Source organism: Numida meleagris, chromosome 14 (genome assembly GCF_002078875.1).
Source record: "Numida meleagris isolate 19003 breed g44 Domestic line chromosome 14, NumMel1.0, whole genome shotgun sequence".
NCBI classification, from domain to species: Eukaryota; Metazoa; Chordata; class Aves; order Galliformes; family Numididae; genus Numida; species Numida meleagris.
The window spans coordinates 9,079,938-9,099,724 of NC_034422.1; the positions used below are offsets into that span (position 1 = coordinate 9,079,938).

At 37.5% G+C, this 19,787-nt stretch overlaps 2 protein-coding genes across 8 annotated transcripts in view; one reads left to right on the top strand and one right to left on the bottom strand.

The window, feature by feature from the left end:
• Positions 1-19,787, top strand: part of RSPH14 (radial spoke head 14 homolog) — a 79,305-nt gene that overhangs the window by 28,582 nt on the left and 30,936 nt on the right. The window lies entirely within an intron of this gene.
• Positions 1-19,787, bottom strand: part of GNAZ (G protein subunit alpha z) — a 51,791-nt gene that overhangs the window by 20,694 nt on the left and 11,310 nt on the right. For 4 of the 5 annotated variants that reach the window (XR_002443461.1, XM_021412864.1, XM_021412865.1 and 1 more), the window contains exon 2: positions 10,034-11,306. Coding sequence is in view for 4 of the 5 variants with exons in the window: in XM_021412864.1 (XP_021268539.1) it covers positions 10,034-10,756 (723 nt within the window). In the remaining variant the exon portion in view is untranslated. Of the gene's footprint in view, positions 1-10,033; positions 11,307-12,897; positions 12,974-19,787 lie in introns of all 5 variants that reach the window. The other variant, XM_021412863.1, reaches the window with a different exon arrangement.

Below are 19,787 nucleotides of genomic sequence, written 5' to 3' on the forward strand. Positions count from 1 at the left end.
AAGTCTCAGTCTGGATTTCTGGATAGCAAAAGAGAGCCAGACGCTCTGCAGCACACTGTCTCCAGGCTATTTCAGACACAGCCACACTGCATTTAGTGTTGTCAGCCTTGGATTATTTATCTCCACACCTTTAGCCTCTTTACTAACTTCTCAGATTTTTTAGGATCCAGTTAATACTATTTTCCTTATTCCATATATGTTGTGGTCAGGGTTTTTTTTTTTTATGGTTTGGTTTGGCTTTAGATTTCTAATTACTGCTTTAATTTGATCTCTGAAGAGCAGCAAATGTGCAGAGCAAACTGCTGCTGGATCCACCTCCCTCTGTGTCACTGCCACAATTCATGCTATTGGACGGACCACACCTGGTCGTAGAAGGGATTATAAAATTTAGCCTACTCTGATAAGTCCAATGACATCCCTAGCCAGTATTAGCAACTACTGCATAATCATTTATGGCAATAGAATTCCAACTTGTTCTGGCAAACAATAATGGAAAGAAGTGCTCATTGCTATGTCACAGTTGCTGTGAGAAAGCTCAGCTTGCTGGAAGCACTGCTAGCTTTGGCAGGACACAGCTGAAGCAAAGCTCACTGTCGACTGATATGACACTTTGCCATGCCATGTTGCCAGGGAAACAGCAAAAGAAGAGAACATAAGGTTGTTGAAATGGAGGGGTTCCCGACAAAAAAAAATGCTCAGAGCCAGGCTGTCCTGGAGTAAATGTGGCGTACCTATGACATATAGTGTTATTATATAAAATGAGTTTAGTCACAAACCTTTTCCCCAGAACAGACAGACGGCATGAAAGATTCTTGCTTCTAGAGAGGCTACTTCTGTTACCTAGATTTTATGCTAACTACTGTTAAATTATTAATAATAATTTGTTTCTACTGATGATAAATATTTGGGGGTTGATTCCTGTTTGTAAATTACAATATGACCACTCAGCAAATAATGACAAAAAGTACACCTGACTGGACTACGTATTTTGAAAGCGGGTTTTTTCAGTTCGTTTGATAATGGAAAGAAAGGATGATATCAAGATCAAATAGTTAAAACATTAGTGGCAGGAGTTCTCACAGAATTAATTGGAGGAGTTATTCATCGTCTGCTAATTTTGAAGTATAATCATGGGACACTGTCATTGGCTGACAGGTTTGAAATTCAAGTGAGCCTATTAATAGCTTTAAAAAAATGCATTTTGATGTTCAAATCTGTATCCCAAGAATCATGCTTAAGTCTTGGCAGCACACTAGCAAAAAAAGAAAAAAAATCCGTAGCACATGGATATACCATCTCATCCATTTCTTGCTATAAGAAGGCAAAGAACTGCCATCCAATGACAAAGATCTCTTTAATACACAATCTCATATTTTAAGAATAATAGATGATGATTTGTGGTGGGATGCAATTAAATTCAGGGGAAATGCAAACAATTTCCTAGTATTTAAACCCAACTTCTCAAGATCTGAACTTGGAACTGAACTTTCAAGTCAAAAGCATTATCACGACCTTTAACAGGCCTTGATACACTTTTCTATTGCTTCTTAAACTTGTGCAGTTTTGTACCCTGACATAGTCAGGCAGCAAGCTCCGTAATGCCGCTCTATACTTCGTGACATTTGAGATTATTTGTTTTATAAATATTTTTATTGCTCTTCTCACCATAAAGTGAAACCAAGCTAGATATTTCTTTAAAGTATTAAATAGATTTCTGTGTGTAACTCCAGGAGTCTGTGTGCCATGGCACATACCTGACACTCGTGCTTCCATATTAAGATCCAAAAGAACTATGAAAACCAGAGAAGTGGGTGCAGAAAAACAAACGATTCCTTATGTATGACACCATCGCTTGAGATGATAATAATACAGAAGTTTATCCAAGGATCTAGTCTTCCAGCAGGAGAACAAAGAATATTCCTTATTAAAGCATAGTGTAGAAGAATAAATATCATTAAAAATACCACTGGAAATATCAGTAGTAGGTCAGACTGAACAGCAGCTTTTCCATACCATTTAGAAATATATTAAACAGTGTACACTGCTGAGTGTGTACTGCTCCTCTGCTGTCCTCCACTGAAGGAATTATCCATCAAACCCTGCTCCTGCCACCTTTAGTTGGTTATTCACTCAGGAAAAACCTTCCCTGTTGTGGCAAGGGAAAGCTGGAACAGCCTCAGTTCTCTCAGAAAGACTTTATCAAAAATCCTTTTTGCAAACTAAGTATATTCAGTATCTGGATGAATTCCCCCCAGAAATGATGTTTTTTTTTCCCCTCATGTGTTTGTGTTCTCTAAGTTTCTAGTTTGTCCTAGTTTTTGTCCCATGCATGCAGACCAGTAACAAAAGCTATTCATAAAAATTATATTAAAACATGCTTACAAGTAATGTTATGTTAGTAGTAATATCTTCATGATGATGATTTGCTATTCCCCTCGTAATGCGTTGTGGTTTAAGCTGGTAGGCAGCTAAGCACCACACAGCCGTTCGCTCACTCCCCCTAGTGGAGTGGGATAGGAAATCGATAAAAAGATAAATCCCATGGCTTCAGTTGAAGTCATTTAAACAGGACAGAAAAGGAAAAGAAGAAGAGCAATAGTAATAAAAAAATAATAATAATGACAATAGTATATACAAGATAAGTGATGCACACTTCAGTTTCTCACCACCCAGTGAACCATGCCCAGCCAGTCCCCAAACAACATCAGCCTCCCCAGCCAACTCCCCCAGATTTATGGTTTAGCATGACACCATGTGGTATGGGATATCCCTTTGGCCAGTCTGGGTAAGCTGTCCTGGTTCTGTCCCCTCCCAGCTTCTTCTGCACCTCCAGCCTCCTCACTTGCGAGGCAGCATGAGAAGCAGAAAAGTCCTTGACTCAGTGTAAGCATTGCTCTGTAATAACTGAAACATCATTGTGTTATCAATGTTATTCTCATCCTAAATCAAAAACACAGCACTGTACCAGCTACTAGGAAGAAAATTAACTCCATCCCAGGTGAAACCTGGCCAATATGCTTTCCAAAGAATAGTCATTTAGTATTTATAGATTTCATACATTGTCTTGTTTTCTCTATCATTTAACTTTCTTGTTATTAATCCTGTCAAACCTTGTAGAGTTGTCAATATTAAACTCAATTTCCTATTTTCTTATGCCAGAAAATTTTCTTAGCTAAAGCTTGTCAATGGTTTTACAAGTTCCTTTGTTACCAGCTTCCAAAGTAGATAGTTTTAGTAAGTGAACAAATATCTTTTCAAAGAGGATCTTGGCTTTCCAACCTCATTGAGTAAGGCTGATTTCCGTTCCTTTCCTTCACACATTTATTCCTTACTGATAAGATGCTATTCAGTTTATACAATCAATTTCTTTGTCCATGAAACAGATATGGATAACATGTGCTTTCTCCCAGACAGTAGCAATGGCTTTGCTTCTGACTTATTACAATTCTTTAGGTGCTAGACAGATGTCACTTGTTCATACACCCTACTCCAATGGCAAGGTTAACCCTGTTGTTAGAGAGACTTATCTGCTTCCTAGACTGATGGGCATTACTGGAATTAGTTTGGGGATTTTGCCTTGTTTATAGTTTGGGGGCTGGTATTGCTACAGAACAACTGAGTTTCACTTAACTGCTGTCTGTTTATCTGAAAATATCCATAGCCCTCCTCCTAAAGATGATTCTGAGCTTGAAGTTCATAGGATATTCAGGAGTATTGTGTCCTGTATGTTCCATTATGCAGACAACTACATCAGAAGCAAATAATTATGGTGAATAATATAACAGAAATTAAACCTTCAGACTTACAGTAATACTTAGTGAAAAGCATTGTAAATTGCATCTTAAGTGATCGTTCTTTTACGTATTTTCAGTATTTTACTGATTTTTACATATTTTAGAATGTACATGCTTGGACATAAGCCTTGAACACCTCTCTGCAAACACAAACTTTTACAACGGAAAGTATATATTACTTTCTAAACTGAAAAAAAGTCAAGGCTAAAATTCAATTTGCAATGCTAAAAGATTCCACATATGAATGCTGAAGTCATCTAGACTTTGCTCCCACACAGAATTCACTCTGAAACATCTTCAAATGGAAAGGCTTCACAAAAGCAAAACACCTGCACAGTTTTGGTCAATCTTTTTCTCAGATTCCCAGAAGACTTAGTTTGTTGGAAAGATGTTTCACTTCAATCAATATTTGCCAATATGGATTTTTACCACTGATAATAAAAGGTGCTAATAAGGTTACACACGGTCTGTATTGCAATTTCCCCTCAGTCTATTCAAAATTCAAATCATTTGCATATGACATACGGCCTCCCAAATAAATTATAACTAGATTATTGAGAGGTTCCTTAATGGTCCCAAAGATTAGTTTTGCACTAGGCTTAATGGAGTCCGTTCTGTTTGTTATTTTGTTGTCTTTCATCTGCATTTTCATTTGAAGAAGATGCTATAGTAAAAACAAAAGTGGCTAATTTTTTATTTTTCCACTCACTTGCAGCAACTGCAAAGGGAGTAAAAATTAACTAAACCTTAATCTACCCGCAGCAGTTTTAACATTCATATTTTTTAAAAAAATATTTAATTATTGCCATTTTTAGAGAGAGAAGAATAAGGAAATTAAATACATGCATCATGTGCATCTCTTAGAGATACATCAGGAATCCAGTCCTATGTTCATATTTAACTCATTTCATTATTTACTTTGTAACTACATCTCTGAAGAATCTCTAGTAGTCTAGAATGCTGTTGCAGTTATGCATTAGAAACTTGAAAACTATCCAGAGTGCACAGCACGTATAAAACAAAACTGAGTGCACAGATGAACATAGGGGAGACTTGTAAAGAAACTGCAATAGTTTTAATGGTGAGAGAGAGGAGTAGTAACACAAGAGTACAGATCATGTAATGCTCTCCAATACCACATTAACTTAAAAAGTTTGAGTAAAGATGTGACACTTGGGAGGAGATTCCTAATAATATCTAAGCACAGAATTTAGTAAGTGTAAAAGCAAAAAGATGATCACTTGGAAATTTAACAAGTAGGTCATGGAGGCTAACATTGTCAAAGGCTAAAGATGACATTTTACTTTAAATAAAAGATGAAATAGGTGAATCAGTTGTTAAGGACCTTGGAAATTAAGACAAATAATTTGTTTGATATAATAGAGAAGGAAATGGTGTGGGGATAGAAAAACCTAAGGCAAACTTTTCAGAGTGCTGGTCAGGAATAATAATTTCATAATAAAATTAATAATATTGCAAAAGTATCATACAAACCAATTTTGCAACTGTGTCAAAAGAAGAGGCAGCTGTTTCCTAGTCGAGTCCTATTAGGTACGTGCATGGAAATATAAAACTACATTTGCTCCACGCTAGGCAGAAAAGCACATATAAAATTGCAGAAATTAAAACATGCACATATCACATCTGCAGATAACCCTAGATAAGCAGGAAAATATTGTTATACAGAGTGATGGAAGAAAATGCCTAAGGTGGAGGAAAAAATAATGAAGAGTTCTTTTTTCACTTTTAATAAGTGAAAACTGTTTACTCTTTAATAAGTGAATATTACGTGTGTTGAACAGACAAGTCAAAATACTGGTTTGGCCAGATCTACACAGCGTTAGCTCAGGTGATTTTGTCTCTGCAAGTGATGTTATCCAGAATAAAGTGTAGTGGGAAAAAGGCTCAAGTGCAGAAGCCCCAGAATAAAAAAGTCTGGTCTGTCTTGCCCATCTCTCACTTGTCTCCAGAGAGTACAAAGTTTAACTTGTCTCAAATACAGAAGTATTGTCCAGGCAACAAGTGGCCTGGGCATTATTTTTCTTCTCTCTTCTGCATATTGGTGTAACTACAATGTTCTGGGATTTGATATTTCATTTACTAGTGGGCTGAACTCTCATGGAAATCACTGGGTCAAGTTCTGTGATTAAAACATACTAAGATCTAGTGTCTAGCCACTAATTTGAGAGTAGCAAGACTATACAGAGACTCTATACCTTACTGAAATGCAAATACCAGCACGTCTGTGCACTTCATTCAAGTTTTATGCTTTTGATTAGCCACATAACATTAATGAGTTGTTTTTCATATCAAAATGCCTTCATTAGTTCAGCTGCAAATCTGCCTTGTTACACTCATTAGGAATCCTTTCCTACATTCCTTACAAAATAGTGTCAAAAGGCAGTGTTGATCTCAATGCACTACTTCAAACATCACTGTGATTAACAAACTAAGTACTAGTACTTTTCTGCAGGATAAAAGAAAGAGGTTGTCTGTTATAAATTCAAATTCCCTTTAATATTATCCAAACCCATTAGTAAAGAATAAAGTGCTTGATAAAGAACTACTTCTATGTCTTCAATATGAGAATTCCAGAAAATTTCATCTGGCGCACTTTTTCCAGAATAAGATATTTCAGTCCTGGTATTCACAGATATAAACAAATTGCAGCATTGATGAGTGGAATGTGAACTTGAGAGTGATTGCAGCACTCTCTCTGCAAAGCACAAGTTACTAAGGCTTAGAAATCTGAACAGACACTAGCAATGTGACATCACAGGCATACGTCAAGGCAGACAGTTAGACACTGTTATATAAACAATGACAAAATCAAGATTCTTAGAGATACAGCAGTAGTCTTAAGCCTCCACTTAACTGAAAATGCACTGCCTATTTATTTCCAAAACTTATTTCATAGACATTTGAATAACAGACCTTAGAACAGAAGTATGTAAAGTTTTTCATATCAGAGAGACATTGAATTTCTCCCTCAGAAAAGTTACTACATTACAGCGCTAACAGATTTTATTCTTTCCCTGCAAACTGGAATAAAAGTATTGCATAATGCTGTATAAGGTTTAATTTAATAAATGGTAACTTTTACTTAACATGTCATAGAAACACAAAGTTGCCAGAATATTCAGATACTTGCAGTTAAACACTCAAAACTGAACATACAAAACAGACTGTTTTACCTATAGAAAGGCTACACTGACCATCCAAATGCAAGCTTTGAGTTCTCACTATTCTACTTCCAAATTCAGAAGCATTACTTACCTTTTTTTTCTAGAGACATAACATCATAATGAGTTTTGGCCCACAGTTACTTATATCCTGTGTCAAATAGCTGCAGATACTAATTCTAGATACTACATCTAGAATACATTTAATTATGAATAGAAGAATTTAATATCAGTGCAGAAATTATCCCCAAATTTTCCCCTCCCCAACCCAAATTCATCAAGTGGATTGTTATGCATGCTTTTATTGTGGAGGAGCATGTCTTAATGTGCTGGCAAACCACTGGACTTTGCCTGCAATTCTGAATCGTGAGTTTGAGAAATTGAGGAAAAACAACAGCATAGCATCTTCAGCTGTTCCTACAGGAGCTTATTTTCTTGCCAACAGGATTGGGTTCGTTATTTATCTTAAATCTGGAACAGACTATTTTTCTTCTGCAGCATAACTTCCATTTGCTAAAATGTTTCTATTTTCTATTCCAAATTTATTCACAAGTGCAAACATTTGCTTTGATAAGTTGGTCTATAGAATATTAACTAGTGTCTCATAATGACTATTCCATTTGCAGTAAAATGGAAGCGTTTGATCAAAATTCAGCTTAGGTTAATGTTCTTGACAATAACATCTTTTTCCTTGAAGAATCATAAAAAGGGCATGCAAAAGCTATTCAACCATATAAGGGAAACTTGTAAAACAAAAGGATTATTTCTGGAAACTATTTTGTAGTCTTGATTCAAACCTAAGTATAATTGCTTCTCAAACTTATCACTTAGCTCCCTTTTAATAAGAAAAAAAAAAATCTTTCTGAAAAACTATGTTAGCAACCAGAAACTGGCAACCTAAAGCTCTGACAACGGAGCTAAAAGTACAAATGAATTGAAATAATTTATCATAATTGTACCAGTAACTATAACAGATTGTATTAAATGATACTTCAGCAACCCATTTCCCTCATGCATGGGATGTGAAAGGAACAGTTGTATGTATTATCTTCAGCGATCCTCTCACGTTATGCTAGTTTGGGCCAAAGGAATTGGCTTGCAGAACCCAAAAATTGAATAGGCAAGATTTTACAGAAAAGTGTCAGTGAAAACAAGCAAGCAAGCAAGCAAGCAAGCAAACAAACAAAAAAAAAAACAAGAGTAAGATTTCAGAGAAGAATTGCTCTACAATTTTAACTAATATATGTTTCTATTTGGTTTGTGTGTTTTTCATAGGCCTTGGAAGTAGTCACTGGCATCTCTTTCCAATCCTATCTCAATGACTTCGGTCAACTTCCAATACAAACTTTGGAAAATATATCAGAATATCACCTGTGGATCTTTTTTTTTTTTTTTTTAAATCTAAAGCCCTGTCCATCTCATGCAGTTCCCCACCTCAGCCAATGTAAACTCTTATCACCAGAACTGTGTAAATTGTATCTGTACTGTGATTCTATGATAAGTGATACTGTGCAAATAGCAGACTAGGTAGAAGTCGCTGAAGTTTTTTCAAGTACTGATACAGTTCACATTGCCTCAGGGATATGGTGAACAGCATGTACTATATTCTACATGTATAATTTGAGGGAGGCTTTCACATTTTGTTAAAGCTGTTGCAGTTATTCCAGTAAATATCAAAACCAAGAGCATGTATATCGAATCTTTAAAGAGGAGAGCAGCTCTCAATAGCAGTTTTTAATTGAAAAGTCAGATATGCATCTATGTTGACACTACACAAGTCCAGTGCAAAGCAAACAACAGTGACGAAAGTAATGGTTGGCCCCTTCTCCAGGACAGGGGAGTGTAGCTTCTCAGAGCAGAAAATCTGCACTTAAGACACTCTATAAAGAAAGTCTAATACAGATGAGTCTGCTACACATGAACAAGGGGCAGAAAGTCTGATCAGCAATAAATGTTACGGCTGACTAGTAATCCACTTCCGTAGAGAACTGCCAAAACCAGATCACTAGAGCTAGTTAAAAGATCTCCTTCTTACTGATATTGTTAGCATCCAAACACTGTATAAAAATAAATAAAAAAAATAAAATAAAATTCTCTTCCTGGGGACTTCTTCCCCAAAAGCAGATAAGTAAAGCACCTCCTGTAAAACAACAAGGATGCTGGTGTTCTGGAGTATTACAGGAACTGATACTTGAAGAACAAGCTTTCTACATATAAAATAGCTGAAGAAGTAAAGGAGTATAAGAGACGTAGAAGCATTTTGAAGTTAACTTTACAATTTCACAGTATAGATTTTAATACTTCCTGACAGCATCTGTTTTCAAAACAAACAGAGCATGCTTAGGAACCACAAGATGATAGAATCCTTGTTTGCTCTTAGCCTCGCCCACAAACTCCTGTCTCTTAGGCATTACAATTTACACGTCTGTCAAAAAATAACTTTAAATAAAACCCTGTGTTAACTCAAGCAAATTGAACGCTGTTGCAAATACATAGTTGCGTATGTGTAAGTGAGCTTATATATTTCCATAGCTACTCTATTTGTGTGCTGTGCAAACCAGAGACTAACGACAGCATTAAAAGGGAATATTCACTGGATAAGGCAAGTCAACTAAATCAACAAAACCAGCCAAAGAAAATTTTAAAGTTCCTTATTTGGGTTTTTGTTTTAAACTAATTTTATGTTATCCCAAATCCTGATTGAAAATCCAGGTGAAGAAAAAGGAGGAGGGGGAAACAGGAGGACACAACTGGTACTTGTTACTATTTTAGATTCAGAGTTACCCAGGATTTTCAAAACGATGTCCACAATGTCCAAGTTAACTACTCTGTACATCAGGATGTCGACTGTTTTTAGTGGCATTTGGAATAATTATTTACCCAGATAAACCTGACAAGTTTCTGCTGTCACTTGAGAAGCGCTTCAACAGTAAATAAATACATTTTGAAAATCTAACACAGTGAGGAAAAAGTATCCAAGTAAACGGAAGAGATCAAACTCATGAGGGGGAAAGGAAGAGAAATAAAAGGGGAGTAAGGAACAGAAGATGTACTTACTGTTTGGTTATCTTCATACAGCTTCAAGTCGTATCCACTCAGCTCCACACAGAAAATTATTGCTGTTACCCCCTCGAAACAGTGGATCCATTTCTTACGTTCAGATCTCTGTCCACCCACATCCACCATTTTGAAAGTCAGCTCTTTGAACGTGAACTTATTTTCTACAATCCCTGTGGTCATGTCCCGAGAACGCAGAATATCTTCCACGGTAGGGATGTAGTCCAGTGCTGCAATCCTTTCTAGGTCATTTAAGTAGTATGCAGCATTATCCTCCAGGTGGTACTCGTTGGAGCGGCAGAAACACTCCTGCACACCAGGGTCTGCCCAGAGCCGTTTCATGACTCCCAGAAGCTCAGGAGTGATCTCGCCTTTGCTCTCGGCTGGACCTGTCAGGGCAAAGAGCTGCACAGCATCGTACGCTCTGTCAGGGTTGTGAAATTCTATCTTAAGCGTAGCTAGAGCCCGAATGATGCGTGTGAGGGAGTCAATTGCATTATAGATAATCAGAGGTTTGTATTCCTTGCAAGCCTCCAAATTAAAGCCACCACTGTGAATGATTTTCATCTGCTTTACAATAGTACTCTTCCCAGAGTTGCTGGTACCCAGGAGAAGGAGCTTGATCTCTCTTCGTTGGCGCTGACTTTCAGAGCGCAGGTGGCGGTCAATCCTACGGGACCGCCGCGCTGCCTCTTTCTCCTCAGAGCTTTGCCTACATCCCATGGTATAGCAGGCTGTTACAGAAAAGGAAGGCTGGAGATTGTCTCAGTTCCTTTGTGTCTCTGAGAAAGATCTGTGGTGTCTATCAGCTCTCGTGCCAGGTACACCTTGTACAGGGGAAAAAAATCCAATACCTACTGGTCCAAGAGGCCTGTACCACCTAATTCAGTGCCAGCAGGGGTGCAAACATGTGCAGATAGGCAACCACAGAAATAGTCTCTTCAGTAGATCTCATGGCACTCCCCTTTACAGCGCATAAACAGTGGCACATTCCTGTTAATGAAGGGACACTTCCCTTTGCCACAGTTTGGCTAGATCTATCAAATATTCTTTTCTGTTCTGCATAATTATTTTGCTGCCTTCTGTCCAAAGGTAAGGAGCCGCACTTTCACCTTCTCTGTTCTAGCCCTCGTCTTCTAACTGTATTTTCTGGTTGCTGTGGTGATGCTGCTAGATAATGTTGACACTCTTTTCAGTGGTGCTGAATTTGTTGTTTCTCTGCTCTCACTTCTTCAGCTGATCCAATTCAGTTCTGTAAGTCTGTGCTTTCCACCTGCCAAACAACGAGAAAGAGAAATGAATGAAGTGAGAGACTGCTTCCTTGCTGTAAACTACTCACTGCTTTCTCCTCTTCTAGACTTCTACACCTTTTATTATCTCGAATGGAAAATACAGATGGGAAAATATATAAAGAAAAGCAAAAATTCAAAACCTCAGCAATAATGTAGGGACAGCTGAAACTCGCAGGCCTAAGAAAATGTGGTTTCTGAACAACAGTAAATCAAATATCCCTTTCAGCCTTCCGCGTTTTATTATCTAAACCTACATGAAAACAAACAGTGCTGAGCTGTGTCCCAATTTCTCCCTCAGCAAGAGCTTATGGCAGTGCTTTTCCTGCACGGTCCTGTTCTGGCTGGTTTTCCTGAAGTAGAAAAATGAAACAATCACAACTACTTTTCCCAGCCTCTCTATTTATATCAATATCTTGTACTCAGACATCCTCCTGAGTTTTCTTTCATCTTTTCTGTTTTGTTTGTACTGAACATTTAAGTAACTAAATTAGGAAGCAAAAGGAAGTGATTAAGTTTTCTTCATGATTTTGTGAAAGAGAGAAAGTTACTGATATTTGCAGAATACAGCAACATATTCCTTCCTCTTGCAAGAATGGAACTGTTAAACCTCCTACCTGCATAATCAATAGTGATATACTACTATCACAAACTCTGTAAGCTTTTTTCCCTAGCAAAGCTAATGTTGTTAAGCCTCTTCCATTTTTTTTCCTACAAAAATTCTGAGAGGCAGGAAAAAGTGACCAGAAGGCAAACATTTCATGAAAAAGAAGCACAGGAAATACTATCCAAAGCAAGGTCTGAAATCTTTGCAGCGACTGTTAGAGCAACTTTTCTTTCCCAAATTAGGGTTTAAGCCTACTACTTGGAATTCTGCAGAAGGAACAGCAGGAAGCAGTTACCTCTCACAAAAGGAAACACATTGCTAACAGCTGATTGGTGACAGCTTGCCTCTTTTTCTAGGAAGGGCTTGCTGCTCTCACTGAGCTCTGAGCACACTGGGCACCAGAAGTCATGCTTTCCTCATTGCATGCTGGCCCCAGCTCACCGTCTGTGTACTTGTGACTATAGGGTCTCTTCAGTGGGCATTTTTTTTTAGGAATTAAACTGCATGTCATTGAGATATCTTCAGAGGTAGGTTTAAGAAAAGGGTCAAAACCTACTAAAGAAATACTATTTCCATTGCATTTTAATAAGACTGTCTCTCAAATCCCACTTTAAATGTTATCCTAGAAAGTCTTTTGAAGTTTTTCCTGCATGAAGTTAATAGCATTTCAATATAAATGGGATGAAGCAAAAAATGCATACTGAAGAGGATGATTCCACACTAGTAGGAAAGGGACAAAATGATCCAGGCGAGGTGTTTAATCTCTAGCTTTCATGGGAGAAGAAACTGAACTACAACTACTTGAAGCTTCCTGTACTTTTCTTTTACTTTCTTAAGCATAATGATAAAACCTTTATTGGTTTTATTCCTTTATTTCAGCATTCAAAAATAATCATATGTAGGTTATGTATTTGAAATGGAGCACTAGATTTAACAATATTTTTTTTTCCTTTTTGAACACCACTTACATCATAGGATGATTCACTTTTATAGATATACCTTCCCTTGCCATCCTGCTATGTCTCATTCCTACTTGGCCACAGTCTGTGAGTGAAAAAAAATATGAACATTTACATGATTTCTATTTCAATGTAATGTACATTATTAAAACGTACACATTTATAGCACATTCTATGTAGGATATTGTTTTACTGTCGAGTCTTGGTTTTTGTCTTGCCAGAAATCAGCCAAGGTTTTCAGTGATATTTTGCTTTACCCTTCCCATAGGTGTCTACTAGGTGAATGAGGCCAAAGAATAGTTGAATCTAAGATATAAACAATATTAATTGAGATACAGCACAGCAGAAAAGCTTTGGCTGGGGCTGAGGAGTTGGTTCATAGATATAGCTGCATGAATTATACTTTTCTTCAAACATTTAAGGAGAGAAAATGAAAGCAATCAATTATATATCTAGAATTTCATTCCTCAAATTGTAGAAACAAGTGTGATGATCTCAGGTTGTCCTGTTTAACAAAAGTTATTACTATTCTTCTGCTATTTATGCACTAAATCTTTGTCACAGCCATCCTAATCTTAGCTTCTGTTTTTTGCACAATTTTCTCCCTGCATAGTTTTCTCTCTGAGGATCTTTAAAGTAATTTACAGATCTTGTCTAATTTATGATGGGCTGGCAGGTATGGTGGTAGAGTCTCTGCGCCTGCTTTCAGATCTGAGACCCCACAGTTATGCATTTCTGGGTTTTAGAGTTCTATAACAGCATCTTGTCATTAGGCAGGTTCTTGCAACATAGTGCATCCCTTTTCAGCAGTTTCCAATACATATTTATGAAGATATCCAGGAATGTGAAGCCTCTACCCCAAAAGGACAAACAGAACAATCACTGTTGATCCCTTAACACCGGAGGGAAAAGTATAAAGATGGCAGACTCAGTGGATGAAGTTTACATTTTTTTCCTGAAGTTTCCTGGGACATTAGCCTTGGACAGTTGAGCTTGCTGTCTACCTCTCACTCTTAAATACTTTCACCGATTCTATATTTATCTTTAAATCCCTTCCTATCTCTAACCCTGCTTAAGGCAGATATATATTGAACCATTGTAGAGCTGGATAAAATTCATGACTACCAGGATGAGTCAGCACAGATCAGGATTGGTACCACTGTACTGAGGAGAGCATTATATTATTGCAAAAGATAACTCTGCACACACTCAAGAAAACAGTATATGAAATATCCTAAGAAGTTCTCCAATGTGCCACTCATTCCTGTGACTCCTTGAGATTTCCAGATCACTGTGAATGTACGCGTTTCCACAAATGCTTCCAGCACACTTTCCGGGAAGACTGATGGTAGTCCTGATAGGTTCTCATCTCCTGATTCTCATCATGATTATACAGAAACACTCAGATCTATTAGAATTGCCAGCTAGGAATACACTGTAGAAGGATGTTTTACAAAGAAACTGGAAAACCCAGAGAAAGTAATTTGTCATTACACACAGTCTCTGTATACCTCTCAGTATGTAGACTGAGCAGATAGAATCATAGAATCACCAACACTGGAAAAGACCACCACATCATCTAGTCCAAACGTCCACCTACCATCACTATTTCCCCACTAAACTATATACCTTAGTACAACATCTAAACGTTTCTTGAACATCTCCAGGGTCAGCGACTCAACCACCTCCCTGGGCAAGCCCATTCCAAAGCCTGAGCACTCTTTCAGAGAAGACATTTTTCCCAACATCCGATCTGAACCTTCGCTGCTGCAACTTGAGGCCATTCCCTCTAGTCCTGTCGCTAGTTACATGGAAGAAGAGGCCAAACCCACCTTGGCACAAGCTCCCTTCAGGCAGTTGTAGAGTGCTATAAGGTCTCTTCTGAGCCTTCTCTTCTCCAGACCGAACCATCCCAGTTCCCTCAGCCACTCCCCATAAGACTTGTGCTCCAGACCCCTCAGCAGTTTTGTTGCCCTTCTCTGGACACGCTCCAGGGCCTCGATGTCTTTCCTGTAGTGAGAGGCCCAAAACTGAACACAGAATTCAAGGTTTCGGGCTGTTGTGGCCAAAGTGCAGGACCCAGCACTTAGTCTTGTTGAACTTCATCCCATTGGCCTCAGCCCAGAGATCCAGATAGAATACAGTATCTCACTGCAGAAAATCTATTGTATATTCATAGGTGTAAACATCCCATCTTTGCCTATTGTCTGGGAAACATCCAAAATACTTCAGCACCATCAAAATACAAGTTATGTTAGTTAATACTATCCACTAGCTAAGCTTATTACCCCATCAAAGTTTAGCATGTTGATTTGATCCAAGTTTTAGGGAAACATAAGAATTTGTAGTGAACAGAAGGCATTCTTTATAAAAGTATTCAGCCCCTGCTCGTACAAAACTAGATTGTCACTTTTAGTTAATAGCAGAGAATTTTGCGTCAGCTCAGCTATGATCAAGACCTCATTAGAGTACTATTAGTTATTTTTCCTTATAAATACGCACATCTTGCTTACTGCAGGAAGCAGGAAACATAAATCATATAAACCATTCGTATGTAAGTACTATCAACACTTGGTAGGCATTTTAAATCATGACCCATTTCACTGAGTCCAAACAACCCCAAACTAGCTTGAAATGTCAACACTATAGGTATGTAATACTGACTGCTTCTTGAAGAGAGCAATACAACAGTTCTGACTTGCGTTGATGAAAATAGTAGTGTCAATGACTGCATATGGATCTCCCATGCTTCACAGTAATTTAACTAAGACCAGAATCTCCCACCATGGTCATTTTAGAGCTGACCTTTAGACTTCCATAAAGAACAAAACATTACAAGAATAGTACAATGTGTGTAACAGTGGGTGTGCAGAAAATCCTGGCTGCTAGACAAGGGAGAGAAGAAACAACACACAGCAGCTGCTTTAGGGACATATGAACATCAGACTCCTTTAGAAATTTGTAGCACAGCAACAAACTAAAAGAATTATCCACTCAGTACCAGCATCAGCGGTTTGGATGCAGCTCAGGTGATAACAGTAGCGTAGGTTATGGCTTCATTAGGGTTGTTGTTTAGCTTTTATCATAGTTAATCGTAGTTATCGTAGTTCATAGGTGGTCTATTCATGACCTAAGACTCACATACCACTGGAAAAGGGGATTACTGTTTCAGAAGCCTTAGAGAGTTTAAGGAGGTGATTATTACTTTAGAAAAAAATTTAGTAAACATTAAGTTTGATCTTGAATAAGGTGGCAAATACGGTGTTACGTGCCCAACATTACTGCACACAATGCCTTTTTAAAGCACAAGGAAATGTTGTTACTCATCATAGCAGAAGGAGGTTAGACGAACTTGAAACAAGATGACAATACAGCCTTGTGAAAAAAAAAAAAAGCCACATAACAGAGCAAAAATATGCTTGAACTAAGTTGTTCCAATGACAGATATAACCTAACCAGAGGTCCAAATTAGAATCTCTACAGCAAAAACCTGAGAGCCTGGGCAGAGATAATAGTGTCCTGAAAACAAGAAAGGTGCTGTTTTAAAAAAATAAAAACAAAAAACAAAATGATAGGGTTTAAACAGCCAGTGAAGAGTCAAAGACTGAAGCTCAAGTCCAAGCAAAAGGCAAGTAAAATGTGCTCCAGTAAATGGAAGCCATGGAAATGAGATGATTTTTATCTGTGATGATGGTTAAGAAAGTATCTTTGACACACCATACAGAAGTAAATCACAGTTGTATTTGTATATTTTAAAAGAACAAAACCAAATGAGAGGCAAAAATCAAGGGAAAGATTTGAAAAGAATAAAGTCATAGAAGCTGAATAAGGTTTCTAGGGCAAACTGAAAAGATACACAAACATATAAGCCAAGAAACCTGTTTTCGTGGAAAGAACAGGGAAGGGATAGCCAAGAGAAGAGTGACAGCCATGCTGAGAACAGTGGATGGACACATCTTACTACGTCATTTTGGAAGAAAACAGCAGAAATCTGTACAGTGCAGAAAAAAAGGCTGGTAGAAAAGGATTGAGGATTAACTCTGAAGTGGTAAAGATGGGTCTGCACATAGGGCATTTAATTACACTAGAAAAATGAAAGGAGGACAACATAAGTCCATCCTGGATAAAGACAGCTGGGTGATCAGATTTCTTCCAGAATGGCTTTGCTAGAAACAAGCCATTGCTGAGTGTGAATAAGGGCTAACAGTCAGCAAGGTGGACCTTATCAAGAGAGACAGAACGAAGTTTTGGAAGGAAGAAAGCAAAATATGGGAAATGATTTCAGCAGAAGTGATCAACACTGAATTCATGGAAAGACTGAGTGAAAGCATGGGATGAATGGGCTGGAAACATGATAGTTCAAGCTGAAAACTAAGCAACAGAGAATGAGAAATGTTTCATAGTGAAGAATAAAACAGACATACATTGAATGAGTATGCTTGAGCAGCAACTTGTCAACATGAGCTGAAGTCAAAAAAAGAATGTAGGAGTTGCATACTGGAGTTCAGAGATAGTAACTCAAAAAGCATAAGAAAAGGGCAACACGATGCAGGAAGGCATCAAGGAGCTGATCAAAATGGAAAAAGGTAGAAAAGAAAAGCAGGATTGTGAAAGCATAAAGCCAGTAAATCTCATGATGGTCTAATTCCAGGAAAAACATAAAGACGACCTGGCAAACATGTTGAAGATACCATCCTCACAGCAAGACGGAAAAGTGGATAAAAATGCTGTTCCTTGCACAAGAGAAAGAAAGGACAAAATGGTGTGAATATCAGCATAAGAGTCATGGCTATTATCAAGGATGAACTTGGTGGGTAGTTTAGAGAGCAATTTCCAGTCTTGTGCCACATAAAAAATTAATCATATGAACTTTATCAAAAGGGAATTGTGAAATTCCTAAGATGCATCTTCACAATTCAATTAAACATGATATTATCCTCAGAAGTGGAGACGAAGAGTGGAAGAAGTATTAGACCACAAACCTGGACGACAACAAACACTCACATGAGGCTAAACAGAATCCAGTGTTCTATAAAATGTGACTCATGGGAGAAGACTTGCATGCTACCAGGCACAGATTACAGCTGCAGCCCACGCATGGTCTCATTCTGCTTCTCTTTTGAAATTTAGAAGCTTTGACAGCCTTACAATCCTGCTGCATGCAAGAGCTTCAGCAGGTACACCTCAGGCAGCTGAGCCCTTACCACAGTTACTCTCTCTCTAATACAAAGGAGACTTTTAAAAAAAGTGAGGAAAGCGAAGGAAGTTGTCCATGTTCTGTGCTTGATGTGAAAGTGCTTTGGGCTTTATCCAAAAAGCAGATGTACTTCCACACAAAAACATTCTGCAGCCAGAACTGTTTAACATATAAGTACAGCATTGTACAATGATCAATTAACTCCTGGTTTAAAAATCTAAGCTGGTAGTTTTTGTACATTTTGCCTTGCCATCTAGATGTACATTAACTTCAGAACATTTTATATATGAGGCAGTACTACAAATGAGCTAAGCCTTGGATGATAAAGAGCAACAAGCATTCTTCTGGCTTAAATTCAGTGCAAGTATCTATAGTTACACTCTTGGCACATTTTTCACAGCTCATCCCCACGAGAGATCAAAGTTTCTTAAATAATGTTAGTTGTTTTTTTTTTTTTAATCAACCTCATTTTTTCTACTGAGATCAAGAATATTTTTAATTGGCACTAAACAAGGTTGCAATACGAGTAAAGGAACTCTATTTAAGCAGTTGTGCTGAAATAGCAGCCTATGTTAAGTAACACTTTGGAATGAGAACATCTCTAGATTTTTCTCAGCGGAATAAATACCACTGTCATTGCTAAAGGGAAAAATAATAATAAAGAGCCCCCAAACCTTACAAAGTGCTATGGTTATGATCTACCTACTAATAAAGGAAAGCTTTTAGTTGACTTCAGTGGGCATTGATACAAGCCATGTACCATGTACCATGTTTTCAACAGGTGAAAGTAAACATAATGCTTTGTATTTTAAAATATTGCTGGCAGGATGCTTAACTATTAGCAATGCAGAGTTTTACTGATGAAAAAATAGTACTTAGTGAATGATTGATACTCCTCTTGTGTATGAATATCCACACCTTAATAACTTTTGTAAGATTAGATACGAATAGTCAAACTTTCAGATCCAGGTTTCTATACGATCTCATAATTTACGGTATTACTTGAAGATACAGAAGCATTATCAGTATTATTGTGATTTAAGATTAACTTCTATCTACATGCACATGCTCCAAGCCTGGCTTCTGTTGGTATTTACTATATATTTGTTCAGGCTTAGTCAATCTTATGAGAACAGAAGACAAATCTGACCATAGAAATTTTTAATCATACAATGACAAAAACAGTCAGGATGTTTCCACACATTCGTAGGGCTATGCACATTTTGTCACTTTCACGTGGATCACTTTTATTTAATTCCAAGAATATGTTTTTTGTCTATAACAAAAATAGGAGAGTAGGTATTGTCTATTGGTTAATATTCAGTGTTTTTAAATTCAACAGGTAGGAAAATGAGCTGATAAGTGTAAGCACATTTTCAGCAGATTCCTTCCCCCCTAATTATAGATAGTATTTTTTATTCCCTATACTCCACCTAACTCCCTACCCATATAACCACAGTTTCTGTATTTTTACTAAAACCTGTGACAACATCCTCACTAGTTCCTTAAACCCTGTCTGCAAATAATCGCACTCTCTGGTTGTACGAGTTGTCCTTTGCTGAGGCCAGAAAAGTTTCCTTTTTGTATCACAGCTCTACCAGCATTATCTCCTTCTTCATCAAGGTACTCAATTACAGTTCTATTGCCATTTTGTGATCCTTATTTCATTCATTTTGCTTAGGTAAGCTCTTGAATCAAGTAC